This window comes from Chenopodium quinoa, unplaced genomic scaffold (assembly GCF_001683475.1).
Source record: "Chenopodium quinoa cultivar QQ74 unplaced genomic scaffold, ASM168347v1, whole genome shotgun sequence".
Classification (NCBI taxonomy): Eukaryota; Viridiplantae; Streptophyta; class Magnoliopsida; order Caryophyllales; family Amaranthaceae; genus Chenopodium; species Chenopodium quinoa.
This window is the reverse complement of record NW_018744784.1, coordinates 275,144-290,013: the sequence shown is the minus strand read 5'-3', so window position 1 is coordinate 290,013 and position 14,870 is coordinate 275,144. Positions and strand designations below refer to the sequence as shown.

The window sequence follows — 14,870 nt, the reverse complement described above, 5'->3', positions numbered from 1 at the left end:
ACCAAAACCACCCCACCTACCCGCCATGTGAATAAACCTCATTTAGCCTAGACACTCATGCACCTAGCCTCTAACGCCCTCTCTAACTCGATGTCACTCATAGAAGCCCAAATTCATGCGGTGGCCCACCATCGTCGGTGGTTGTGCAGTGCCAAGTAGCCACTATAACCTTTGATTTTCCCTCCCTTTTCACTTTCTCCCTACTTTTTCACTTAAAGTTCACAATTCAACCTTTGTAATTTGTGGTGAATTCATCAATTATTTTGGGGCAAATTTAATGAGTGCAATTATTATTATAATTTAGGACTTTTTTTTTTGTATGTGCTTGTTCTATTGGGCTTCAATGGAGGAAGGAGGTGAAGAGGTGGGGTGGGGTTTTGGGTGGATGGGAGTGAATAATCTGATCGAAATTTTCATGGAAGTGGATTTATTGGGTGAGATGGTAGGTGTTGGTGAGGATGGCAATGAGTTGGTGGTGGCGGTGAGGCGGTGTTGGTGAGGGTGGCAGTGAGTTGAGGTGGTGGTGGCGATGAAGTGGTGGTGGTGAGGGAAAAGGGGAAAAATTAAAGGATGGTGGTTTTATAAGATCACGTGACCCACACATTCAAAGCCAACGCCTGAAAATTGGGTCAATGCCCTGAAACAAGTCTAAAGTTTGATCTTGCAAAACTAATTTGATTTAAGCTAAGGTGTATTCTTGCTAAAAAAAAAAAATTTAAAAAAAAATTATTATAAGGTGGTTTTTCACCACAAACAAACAAACAAAAAGGGTTCTTAAAAGGTGGATTCTGATAAATTTTCTTATATTAATGTCTATGTTTTACTTGCATAGTTTTGTAGGAAACTTGCTTAGGCCTAATCGCCAGCTAAACATGATTTTAATCTTTGTTTGTTTCCGTTTTACTGAAAAACATATAAATGCATTATGTTAATCTTAGTCGGTTGATTCACAATCATGAGATTAAACACAATATACCCAACCCAGCCTAAACCTCAATTAGAGATCTATGCAATACTTGAGCAATTCAAATTGTTAAGTTCAATTCGAGGTGTAGGACTTGATGATATGGTATGCTGTCTTAACCTTAAAGAAACTTCGTCATCACTTGAAGCCTACACTAGTTTGGTGTAGCAAAATTCGCTAATAATGCAGTGGCTTTCATTTCACAGCACAACGATTCCTTATGATGATCGAAATCTACAATTAAGTGTAATTGAGAAGATGAGAGTTCAAACCACAAAACTTAAGTTAAAAGTTATACTAATACCATTTCAGTATTTGATCTGTTAGACTCAAGTTAAAAGTTACTCTTTCTTATTAACTTGTTAGTATAATTAAATAATTACTAATTACTAATTAGTGACTTAAGCCTTAGGGGTAAACAGTAAAGGATATAGAAAAATATAATAATCTTATGATTTTCATCCCTTTATACTAATAATATTTGACTATGAGAATATGAGATGGTTATATGTTACGTATATGTTAATATGTATAATCGATTGAAAGAATCAATATTACCTTCTTATTCATTAATGTGTTCTTTCATTATATAAATCAAACTACTTTGTAATATCTTCATATATAACTTTATGCAAATATATAATGATAAACGAGTCTTAATTATCAGTCTTGTTGACTAAATAAGTATCGAATACCAAATTGCAAATTTCGATGTCACAACAACTCATCAAATCATGATTATGACACTATTAACTAAATGATCAAATCAGAAGCAGATAATAATCTGATAGTAAAACAATAATACATTAATGCACTAAACTTTTATAATCTACTTCGTAATAAACTAGTAAGATCAGTATGGCTAAACTTGAATCATAACATGATATGTATTTATAAAATTAATGAGAATTTGCATATAATATGATGCCTCATATGAAGTGATGAAGTCTCGGCTTGATATAAAACTTGTTAACTAGCAAAAAGTTAGAAAGTAGTACAAAATTTTTTGAAATCAAAAACAGACTCGAACCGTAATTTAGTAAATCTGAAATAAAACCGATCTAAATAATGTTAAATCGTAGAAGAACCAAACCCGTGTACGAACCGAACCAGTTATAACCGAACTAAAATAAAACTAAATTAAAAAAGAACCGAACCGTTTCCAACCTGAAAATGTTTGAACCGGGATAATAACCATTTACACCGAACCGTTGACAAACCGCAACCCGTCTGCACCGAACCGTTTACTACCCGGACTTTTTACAACCCGCACCGTTTACAACCCAAACCGAATTTAAACCGGGTTAAAAACCGTTTACACCGAACCGTTAACAAACTACAACCCGTCTGCACCGAACCGTTTACAACCCGGACCGTTTACAACCCGAACAAAATTTAAACCGGGTTAAAAACCGTTTACACCGAACCATTAACAAACCGCAACCCGTCTGCACCGAACCGTTTACTACCCGGACCGTTTACAACCCGGACCGTTTACAACTCGAACCGAATTTAAACCGGGTTAAAAACCGTTTACACCGAACCGTTAACAAACCGCAACCCGTTTGCACCGAACCGTTTACTAACCGAACCGTTTAGAACCCGAACCGAATTTAAACCGTTCAAGAATAAACCGAAACCGAACCGAACCGATAATTATTTAAACCGAACCGAAACCGACCCGTAAGACATTTGAACCGATTTCAAACCGACCCAATTTCAAACCGAGCCGAAACCAAACTGTCAAATCGTTTTGACACTGCTATAATTCCACTAGAAGACTACACATTATATTCTTGAATCGTCAACGGGTCAGTCTATCCACAAGAAGACTAGCGTTTACTCCACATGCATTTTATATCCGTAAATCATCAACGATTACTGGCTGGATATATACCAAATTACCAGAAGCTACTTCCATTATTGCCGAAGCTCACTGCACGAAATTTATGTGCACTTTGAAAATTTTTTATCCTAAATTTTCACTGTAACATCTAACAGATTAACATTCTTTCAAAAAAAAAAAAAAATCTAACAGATTAACATTATTAATTTAGTATATGTGTTATGTGCAAGTTCGAGTAAAGTTTAATCACATTAATTAATTGAAGTAAATGACATCAAGTTTATAATCCAAGCGGACTATTCCTTTCTATTGTCAATTGGTAACGGTTTATAATATAACCTAGCTTTTGGGCTGGACTTTTAATTTTCCCTTGTGTCTTCTCCATCTGTCAAATTTATTTACTTCACCCCTTTTTTTAATTTAATTTTATTTATTAATGTTCTACTTTGTGTACAACGGGTGTACATTAGTTTTATTGTAAAACGGTCAATTTGAGCGTAATTTTAACTATTTTTATGATAACTTTAACCACTTAAAGGGTAACTTTTAATTTGTCATTGGTTTGAATTTTATTTTAATGTGTAATTTCTTATCGATACGTGATTACATACTATAAACACTAAATATGAATCTAATACATTATAAGTTTTTTTGTAAGATAAAATTTATTAACAAAAAAATAATAACTTTTGCAGTATATAGGGTAACTTTTAGTACTTTTAACATAAGTTTAACTCGTTTTAATTTACAATAAATTAACGTACACTCGCCTTTTTGAAGAATTTATGTTAATAAGAAATTTTGTTTTATACTTAAGTTTATAATAATGGAGTAATAAACAAAAAGGGAGAGGAGAGAAAAAAACTTAGTAAAAAAGGCGGGCTGCTATAAAATAATGGAGTAATAAACAAAAAGGGAGGCGGCTATAAACAATATATATAAGGACCAATATTACCTTAAGTTTACCTTAGTATATATAAGGACCAATATATAATAATGGAGTAATAACAAAAAGGGAGGCGGCTATAAAAAGGGCGAGGAGAGAAAAAACTTGGTAAAAAGGCGGGCTGCTATAAAAAGCTCGAAACGCATACATGTACAATATTACCCCCAATAATATTTGTGGTTGCCATTTTTCCAAAAAAAAGTCTTGATAATAATAGTCTTTGCTAGAAAAAGGTTCGCTACTTGGATTAAAAGTTCATAATAGAGAGTGAAGTAAGTTTCCAAGAAAAACATGAGAATTAAAAGACCTACTACCTCCATCAATTTTTATTTGCAACTTTGGAGTGTTTTGCAGTTTACGAGACAAAACTTAAGGGGCAAATATTAGAGGAAGTAAATAAAGGTAATTAAAGTGATAGGAGAGAGAAAGTTGGTCCACCCACTTGCAAAATTGGTAATTAAAGTGATAGGAGAGAGAAAGTTGGCCCACCCACTTGCAAAATAAGGGTAAAATTATAAAAATCAGAATTTTTAAGTAAGGGTAAATATGTAATTTCTAGAGTTTTTGTTTACTAAAAATAGAAAGAAAATAGAAAGTTGTACATAATGTTTAGCGGACTAAAATAGTAAAAATTGCAGATAAAAAATTAACGGAGGTAGTACATTTATTGATCCAACATTCTTAGTTTCTTACCCATAAATAAAGGCTATAAAAGAGAGGTTAAGGCATGAACAATTGCAAGCAAACTTACATTGCATGGATTCAAAACACTTCATTCCTATAATAAACCACACAAAACATGGATGCACAAAGCCAATTACATGCTACAACAAAACTATATGATGCAGCATTCAAGGAGACGTACCTTCATTGCTCAACTTGCTCGGAGAAGACCCACTTATCCTTGATCGATGCATTATCGAAAAATCAGGAAAGTATATGCAGTCGCCATTACATGTAGCAGCAAATTTTGGGCATGTAAACTTTACTAACAAGTTAATAGAAAAAAAGCCAAAACTAGTAGAGGTGGTTGATCAAATAAAAAGATCATCACCCCTACACATTGCCTGTGCCGAAGGGCACTTGCAAATCGTTAAAACCTTGCTTGGGGTGAACTCGAGCATTTGCTACACACATGACCAAGATGGTAAGACGCCTGTTCACGTAGCTGCCATAAATGGTCAAATTGACGTACTTGGAGCTCTTCTTAATGTAGAGCCACAAGCTGCTCGGGAGCGGACTATGGGTGGTGAAAGTGTGTTGCATTTGTGTGTGAAACATAAACAACCAGAGGCTTTGAGGTTTTTGGTAAAAACGATAAATGATGGTGAGTTGCTTAACTTCGATGATGCCGTTGGTAATACCGTCTTGCACCTAGCTGTGGCTGCCAAACAACCAGAGGTAATATGAAAATGAACGACGTACTATAATAGTAACTTATTAAATAGTTTTTTTATTTTATTTTTTTCTTATCCAAACAAAGTGTTAAGTGTCGCACCATATTGAAAAATTAAATTAGGGATGATCTAGACTTTGATAGACTCACCACAACTTTCTTGAGGATAGAGGCAAGGGCAGACCCATGAAGTAACAAGGGGTAGCATGTCCCTAAAAAAATAAAAAATCAAAGTTGTTGATCAAAGAGAATAATGCCATTGTTGAAGCTAATACTAAAGCGGAAGAATAATATTAATAGAGAAACAAAACTAATTTTATTCACTTGCACACACTGCTCTACTCGAGAGTACAAAGATACCTGAATATGATAAATAGCTTTTTTTCTGTGACGGAAAGGATGCTAAATTAATTACTTAAAATTATTTAATACATAGTTAACGGTAGCAGCTGGAACATCACCAATTTCAGGAATAATAGGCATAGAGCCAGTAAAAGATAGGTCCTTATGATAGGCCTCATTATAGACAGGAGGGGGGAATATACCAGAATACAAGCTAAGTTTGATTCAGCTCCTGCTTATGAAATAACAACCTAAAGCTAATAATTAGGAGCATGATCTTATCTAACTAATTGACCCACTATGAAGGACTCCACTGACCGTAACAATGACTAACTTCCATGTTACAATAGGAGTGGAGTTTATTTATCTCTTTTTCATTTCAGTATGTAGCTTGTTTGGGCTATAGTAGCTTGCATGTAGCTTTATTTTCTGTTCTCCAATGGTAAACATGAGCCCTCCTCATACCAATCGCTCAATATTCCACTTGAAAGTGAAGGTGGATGAGATTTAAACCCGTGACCTTTGTGCCACGTTGGTTCTAATACCATGTTAGAGGACCAACTCAACTAAATGCATAATCTTATAATTGAAGTTCAGGAATATGTTTTATACTCTATCAATATGTAATGAACAAAATAGTCATTTGGAATGTTGAAATTGTAACAGATTATTACATAACTTACAATTTTATACTTCAATTTGATAATATGCAGATGGTAGAAATTATAATACTACATCCAAAGATTAAAAAGAATGCGGTTAACAAAAATGGATTGACAGTTGTGGATACTCATAAGCAAAGTCGGAAGGATTCGACACAAGATAAAAAGATATGGATACTCCTTAATCGTGCCAATGTGTTACCCGCAAAGGAAGCACTGAAAACGACAAAAGACCGTGCTTGGTTGGAGGACCGTCGCACATCTCTAATGGTGGTGGCATCCTTGATCGCAACCATGGCTTTCCAAGTTGGAATTAATCCCCCGGGAGGCGTTTGGCAAGATAAAAAAACATACACTAGCCAACAAGATATAAAATTTTTTGGATTACAAAAGGACCACATCGCATATGCGGGTACTTCTGTATGGTCATACGGTCATCATTTTGATTACAATATCGTACTAGTTAGTAACACCGTTGGACTAATATCATCCCTAAGTGTCATCCTTCTCCTTATAAGCGGCCTTCCATGCAAGCGATATTTAATATCCATTTTGAGGATAATCCTATGGATTTCTGTCACGGCAACAACATTGACATACTTGTTCTCGGTATCCAATCTAACTTATGGAGAAGGCGGAATTTGGACTGCATTAGGGATTTCTGTCGTAGCTTGGCTAGGGTTAATGGGATCTATACTCGTGGGACATTTTTTGCGATTCATATGGAAGCTTATTAGTTGGCTAAGGAGGCAATCAATAATGATGTATTATCTGATATGGCCAAAAAACACTACAAATGAATCAAATTTGATCGACAGCGTATGATAGTCTCAGCACAAGGTGCGTCGTCTTCACATTCATCGCGTTCTACTCCGGCCATGTTTGTTTCCCGGCTGTTCAATAATAATGTACGAGTAGTACTTTGATTGATTTTTTTTTTTTGAAGGAGTACTTTGATTAATTAGATTGCACTAAGCATGATTTTATTTATGTACCATCTTCATTATTAGCTTAGCTTGTTTGTCAAAGTGTGTTGCTTTACATTTTAAGTGTAATATATAAGCAAACATCAATTATAATTGACCTATCTTCATTTATAATGAGAATGCTCTAATCTACTACAAAATTACTTAAGCTCGTGTCCTAACTAGATGTTAGAAGCATTGAGAATTGACATCTTAAGAGAAAGGTACAAATTAAAAGTTACCCTATACGTGGTTAAAGTTACTATAAAAATAGTTAAAGTTACGTTTAAAATTGACCATTTTACAAAATAATTAATGTATACTCATTGTACACAAGACTTATTTTTCTTATGGTTTTTTGAAAGGAAGAGGGAAAAGAGAAAGAAAAAATGGAGGCGGCTATAAAAGGCTCGAAACAACACTTACAAACTTGACTTGTACGAATTTGACTTGTCAATAATCCTAGCTAGATTACAAATTCATAATACAGTGGAGTGAGCTTCCAAGAAAAATACGAGAACTAATATAAAAACGACTACGTTCATTGATCTTGCATTCTTAATTTCTTAGCCATAAAGGTTATAAAAGAGAATAATCAAGTAGTGCACAATTGCAAGCAAACTTTTATTGTATGAAAAAATAGAGCAAGTAACTATATACGAAGGAGTGAGTAAATTAATTAATTTTAGATTCATTTTGGACTTTGGATTAATTACGTAAACCTAGAGGATCTAGATATGGGCCTAAACTTTTATAAAAATTCGCGTGTCTAAGAGTTTTATAAAAGTGTAATTGTATGGCCTTTAATTATATTAGTTTGTATTAGTTTTATTTGTTTGGTCTAATTATGAACAACACGTACTTAAGAAGTAAGGATATATTCGATGTAATAAGATAGCAGAAATAAAAAATAAAAAATAATTAAAATTTTATTTTATCAAGTTTCGTATTTTTTAATTAACGAGCAGAATTTCGTACCCCCATTCTCACATCCTGGGTCACTGACACCTAGGAATACATAAAATCTTTCAACACAAATAAACCTTCCTGTAGTTAATTGGAATTTTTATTCAATTCGTACAACTCATCACATAATTTTGACCCCTCAAGTGTATCTTTATTTTCTCTCTCAGTCTAATCATAAACCAAATGTGGGTCCGATCTTTTTACCGGCCTCTAATGATCTTTTAATCAATTTATTTTATATTTCGTTTACGTACATATTCTTTTTTCCCTAGGCTAGAATATGTGAATATCTCTAGCACTATAAAATTACATACCCGTTTTTAATACACATTTTAGGTGGGAGCTGTTAACAGATTCCGTACCTTTTGGCAGCATATGACACGGAAAAAAGGGCAAGAGTTTGCAATTGCACTTTCATAGGATGTAGCAGCCTGGTTGATCCCCTTCCTTGCACTTTCATCATGGGTAAAGATGTTGCTATGTATTCATTAATTGAAGATTTAACAGTTCTTCTTTCTCTCTCCCTCATCTTTAATTATAATTTGATTTCAACATCTTTTCCATACTCCCTTTGTTCCTTTGATTATAAAATTTGTTTAATGAGTTAATGGTGTGTTACTTTGAATTTTCAAAGTTCCTACTTTGTATCTTTTCACTTTAAATCTAGGTTATTAATTGGCTATTCTACCTACTTTACTTCTTTACAAGATTATTACTGTTTACACTCCACATTCGTCAACGATTATTAGCTGGATACCAAATGACGACTTCCATTATTGCTGAATGTCACTACAAATTATTAGTTAAATATAGTATTGACTTGTCAACCCTTGCTAGAAAAAGGTTGTTTAATTTGGACTTTGGAGTGAGCTTCCAAGAAAAATATGTCCATGTCCCTCTTTATTGATTGGTCTTACATTCTTTCATTGGTATAAAAGAAATGAAGACTTGCACAATTATTACAAACAAACTTGTAATGCAAGAATTCTTTCCCATAAATTAAACGTCACAAAATATGGAAGCACATATAGAAAGAGGTCAGTTACTTGCTATTACAAGACTATATGATGCAGCACTCAAGGGAGACGTACCTTCATTGCTCCACTTGCTCGGTGAAGATCCACTTATCCTCGATCGATGCATCATTGGAAAATCGGGAAGCTTTATGCAGTCACCATTACATGTAGCGGCTAATTTTGGGCATGTAAACTTTACCGAGGAAATAATAAAGCAAAAGCCAGAACTAGTAGAGTTGGTTGATCAAATAAAAAGATCATCACCCCTACACATTGCATTCGCCCATGTGTTAAATATTCAAAGGTTGTAAATAATATGAAATAGAGGTCGTTAAAATTCTCCAACTTTGGTTATTGCTGGAAGCTATGCCCCTTTTAAATTAGTCGCTCTCATTCCAATAACTTTAATCACGTGTTGATGGGTGTGTTTAATGTTTTAATTCACCTATTATTTAAGCTCCTTGTATGCAACCCTATTACAAATAATAGCTGGATCTAAGTGTTTATGTTAGTCTCAGATGGTTAAAAAAGCAAAACATTACTGATCAAAGTAGAATTATTTTGCAATTATGATGTATAAAATGAAGTAAATCTTATTTCGGTAAAATAATACATACTAATGTATATAAATTTAAAATAATAAGTAGTACAAATTTAAGAAATACATTGCTACTATATACTAAGTATTATTATTACCTACATAACTATGTATTATTCAATAGATCAACTTAGTGTTTTTTTACTTGCTCAAACAATATGCATGCATGGTGACCAACTTATCATGCACAGCAATTACTAGAAACCGAATCACCAGCCTAATTAGTAACATAGCTTCTACTTTATATAAAATTCTCATACTCATTTAGTTTCATAACAACAATCACAACACTTTCCTATTGAGAGTGAAGGATAGCTCAATTGGTTAGAGCTTTTCTATCAGTTGAAGGATCACTTGGGATTCCTTGTGACTCAAAAACAAAAAAAAAAAAAAATAAAAAAAAAAAAAAAACTCTTTAATTTCCTATTACATCTATTTATAATAATATTATTGTAACACTTCCTTTTGGTAAAAATTTACTACTATTTTAATAATTTCTTTCACTCACTAACTGCACTTGCACAAATAAGGAGAGAGGTACTTGCCACTTTGGAAGCACCTAGGGGCCAAGATGCTCATTATTGAGATTCGAATATTTGATGGTTTTATTATGATTCGTGAATGGATGGAGCAAGCAAAGCGTTGGTGATTTTTTTTTTTTTTTTTTTTTTTTTTTGTGTATGTAAGGAACAGCAGCAGGAATAATATTATTGCAAACTAAATAGAAAAATACATATATTCTGTGTTTTAAAAAAAATCTAATTCATAAAAATATATATATATATATATATATATATATAAGAAAATAATTAAAAAATATATCTACCAATCTGAGTATTTGTTCAAGTTTTTTTTTTTTTCCTTGTTCTCTCATTTTACTTACTTCTCAATTCTCACTTCCTAATTTTTACAACTATGTCCCTTAAAACTCTTCACTTAACTTTCATAGTTTCTCTCTTTTTTTAATTATGAATTATAAGAGAAATGATGAGTCGGGTTGTGAATTTTTTGGTAAACTTTTGTTGTGAATTATGAAGCTGACGCCCAACCTCAAGTGACTATCATTCTTGTATCTATATATTTAATTGGTAAACTTTGTTATATTAAATTAATGAAAAATTCATCGTTATATAATTTATGAAACACTGATTAAAACACTTTATACTCCGTAGTCATTTATTATATTAAAGTAGGGCTTTTTTTTTTGGACAACTGTACTACTCCATTTTCATCCAATCAATCACATTGAAATTTGATGTTAAATTTTAGGTTTGTCTCTAAAAAAAATGCTTTTAGAATAGGAATACAGAGTACTTTATTTTGGAGCGCTGCTTTATATACTCCTTATCATGAATTTCTACTCACTTTTAGTTTATGCGATTTTACATGAACTACTTTAATTTGATCAATTACTTTTGATTACATGTAGTACAAATTGTAAAAATTTGATATTTTGAAAATATATATTGAAATGATATATCTTGATATCATATATTAATGGAAAATTTGTTAAAAACCACCTTTTAAAACACTTTTTTTTTTGTGAAAAACCAGCCTATAATTTTTTTTTTGTAAGAGTGCATCATAAACCAAATTTTTATTTTTGCGAGATCACACCTTAGTCCGGTTTTAAGGCATTAACCATTTTTTCCGACGCTGACAACCCCACGAGCCTCTCACGTGCTCACTCAATACAACTCTTTTAAGGGGGCGTTTGGTTCGCGCAGGGGAATCGGAATGGAATGAATCCAGGGAATGCAGGAGAAAGGAATGGGTTGACCCTGATTTAGCCTGGTTGTTTGGTTGCATCCAGGAAACGGAATGAACTGTTCATTGATTCCCTTTGTGACTGTTTGGTTCAAGCCAGGGAATGAAATTGTCATTTTTTAAATTCCTGTATTATATGATAAACCTGTGAAATCATGAATTAATACTTGAAAACCTTGTTATGAAAAAGTTAAGCAAAAAAAAACTATAAAGACATTATAAAAAAAAAAACTATAAATAACATTTTTCATGCTCCATTGATTACAAATCCAAATTATCACCTCATGGTGAAAATAATACCAAAGTACTTGTTCATAGATAAAAGTTCATACCAAAAGTATTCTAATAATATTGACATTCAACCAAAGTCTTTGCCAATAATCCTTCCTAATACAAAACCATACATAAAACCATAACATAAAATTTATTTAGGCACTACCATCACCGCTTCCTCCAAGAAGACTCTTAACATAAGCACCTTTCAAAGCATCCGGACACTTTGAAAATATCATGAGCTTGTTAGGTTGTGCGGTTAGAATGTTAGCCACTTCAAAAACTTGGGTAGGAGTGACACCTTCAAGATTAAAAGAGAGTAGTTCCTCTAGCACTTGTTCACTCTTTTCAACTAATTTTTGCTCTCTTTCATCCGCACGTTGTTCACGATCATCAGTGCGTGCCATCACAGTAGCCATAGTGGAAAGATGAACATTCATGTCTTTCATAAATGCTTGTAAGCTAGCGAGCTCATTAGAACTTCCGGCACCACCACTTCCTCTCTTACTTTTTTTTGTAGTGTTTTCAGTCTTGATCTTTTTATAAGGAGGAGAGGTAACAGTTTGAGTGACATTACCACTACCTAGAACATCCTCATCATCACTTGAATCAAGTGTAACTTGTGGAGGGGCAACTTTTTCCAAGTTGTTGACTGCATCAGCAAAACCTTCAGCTGGTTTTCCAGTAGCATAGTCCTTGCCATAAATTTTCTCGAGTTCATGAAAGTGGGGGAAAGAAATTCCATACAAGTTTTTGCAATTAGGATGACTCTGGAAGACATAAAAATGCTCATCAACAACATCAAATACACAACATACAGTCATATCAAATGCAACAACCATATATTTCTAAATGTTGGTTCAATTTGACTAGGCATATTTTCCAATGAACAATTATAATCTCATAGCAATCAACCAATGTAATCAAAAATCCATGAATTTCAACAAACAAACAAAAAAAAAACAGATTACTCACTATAAAAGGACCTTAAAAGGGGGTGTACCTTGCAAAACTCGTCATAAACAGCCCGGTCCACATAAACCATTTATTTTTCATCATCCCAAACGAATCCACTTGTATTTAACATTTGAGAAATAGCCCTAAACTTGGCTCCAAGTGTCTTAATCCGAGAGTCAATGTGTGGTGTAGCCTTTAAACCACAACCAGGAAGAGCCTTACCTATGACCTCCTCCAAGCGAACCATATAGCCGCTTCGGAATCCATTTTCACACCTCCAGTGAGGATCTACAGCTAGCTCTGACAATGCTTCCACAAGGACTTCATCTTCTTGAGCGGTCCAAAATCGTTTGTTTCTCCCCCTTCCACCTCCACTTGCACTACTTTCTTCCATAATACTATAACATTTGAACCATATTAACATGACATATACATAAGAATATACATAAGAGGATTGCATATATATAAGAATAAAATTAACCAAAAAAATTGTTCAATTTAAGTAAAAAAGGAAATTAATATAAGTCCAATACAACATCCATGACTTAATGTAAACAGAAAAACGTACAAGATCGAAATTGAAAAAAGCATTCTAGTCTGAAGTTCAAATATAACAATAAAAAAGTTTGGTCATGTAAAAAATAAAATCACGAACTAAGTCTGCGGTTTCTAACCCTCCACTCATTAAACATATTTTGGGCCATTGTATTTCGAAAATTAGTCCATGGATCGGTTACAGCAATGGAAGTTATGTAATCCACATCATCTTCATCACTAGCATCACCATCATCATCATCACTATCACTTTCCTCATACAAGTCATCATCATCAAATTCAAAAAAAAAACAAAATTACTCTCTTACTAAGTTAATCTCAAATAAAGTCTACTATGTCAATCGTATTACCTTTAGGAACTTTCAACCCATTAGGCCTAGAAATAGCATCTCGAAGAATCCGACAATCATGTGCCGATCCCTCCCAACCGGGTAAGACATATGTAAATTCCATCTCAGGTGAGCATACTCCTAGAACATTCATAGCAATGGTGCCTTTTCTAGTGCGATATTTGGGTCGATCATCACAAGGAACATTAACTAGAATCATTGTACCATCAAGGGCACCTAAACAATTCTACAAAAAAAAACAATATTACTCTCATTTATGTATACTAGTCTCTCTCTTTATTTATCTCAAATTAAAGTGTTGGTTTTGTTAATTTACCTTGAAATATTTCCACCTTTCATCGTCACAATCCTCTCGTATTGGAGTTGGTTTCTTAAGAAGAACAACATGTAACTTTAAGATTGCTAACAAACAAGCATGAAATTGTCTACTAATAGTTTCACCACTTCTATGAAAGTGAGCACCCATCATTCTATTTTTCTTATGGTGAGTTAATGTGTATAAGAAACCCGCAACCATCTCTTCCAAACATGTGTTTTTAGTTTCATTTAATCCGCCAATATCTCTAACCATTTCTAAAAGTACACCAAATGTGAATCGATTTATACGAAGATAGTTCCTACACAAAGTGTCACTTTCTCTAATCATTCTATTCAAATTGTGCAATCTCATCTTTCTTCTAGTTTTTTTATCTAGCTTTAGAGAATGAGAATTGTATATAGTTTTTCTCATTGTGTACCATATCAAATGTAGCAACACAACACAATTAATCATAGTAATTATGAAACGAATAAAGTCCCAATTTCTCTTCCTTTTCAAAGAAGTACCAATTCGAGCCATTTTCTGTAGAAAAGAAAATCAACAACACTATATCATTGACAAGTTTCAACCTAAACCAATATATACATGTATATACATATGAAATCAATATTGTACAACACATACTACAATACATCTCAACAATTCAAGAAACACTGCCTTCTTTCATACTTCATACTTGTCTACTAAACAAAATATAAACTCAGGCAGTTTGGATAACAAGTAAGAGAAAGACATGGCAACACCTTTGTTTGGATAACAAGTAATTGGAAGGAAAGGGAGGGAAAAGCAAGAACTTGTTGCATTTACAGAATGAATACAATTATACAAGCCTTTTTCACAACACAACACTACCATTAATAGTCAAGTATTGAAAATTTACCTTGAAAAAATGAATGCCAAGCACAAGCATATCTTACTACAAACATAATAATGCCCATAAAAGTGAAA

General features: G+C 33.3%; 2 protein-coding genes across 2 annotated transcripts; one reads left to right on the top strand and one right to left on the bottom strand.

The window, feature by feature from the left end:
• Positions 1-4,403: 4,403 nt before the first annotated feature.
• LOC110703820 (ankyrin repeat-containing protein NPR4-like) lies at positions 4,404-7,235 on the top strand. Its single transcript, XM_021881606.1, has 2 exons — positions 4,404-5,157; positions 6,208-7,235. Exons 1-2 carry the CDS (start codon positions 4,696-4,698, stop codon positions 6,979-6,981), a joined length of 1,236 nt encoding a protein of 411 aa, XP_021737298.1. The 5' UTR covers positions 4,404-4,695; the 3' UTR covers positions 6,982-7,235.
• A 4,571-nt stretch (positions 7,236-11,806) lies between these two features.
• Positions 11,807-13,957, bottom strand: LOC110703819. Its single transcript, XM_021881605.1, has 3 exons — positions 13,920-13,957; positions 12,745-13,819; positions 11,807-12,511 (listed from the first exon to the last, which is right to left on the bottom strand). Exons 2-3 carry the CDS (start codon positions 12,784-12,786, stop codon positions 11,897-11,899), a joined length of 657 nt encoding a protein of 218 aa, XP_021737297.1. The 5' UTR covers positions 12,787-13,819; positions 13,920-13,957; the 3' UTR covers positions 11,807-11,896.
• Positions 13,958-14,870: the final 913 nt, after the last annotated feature.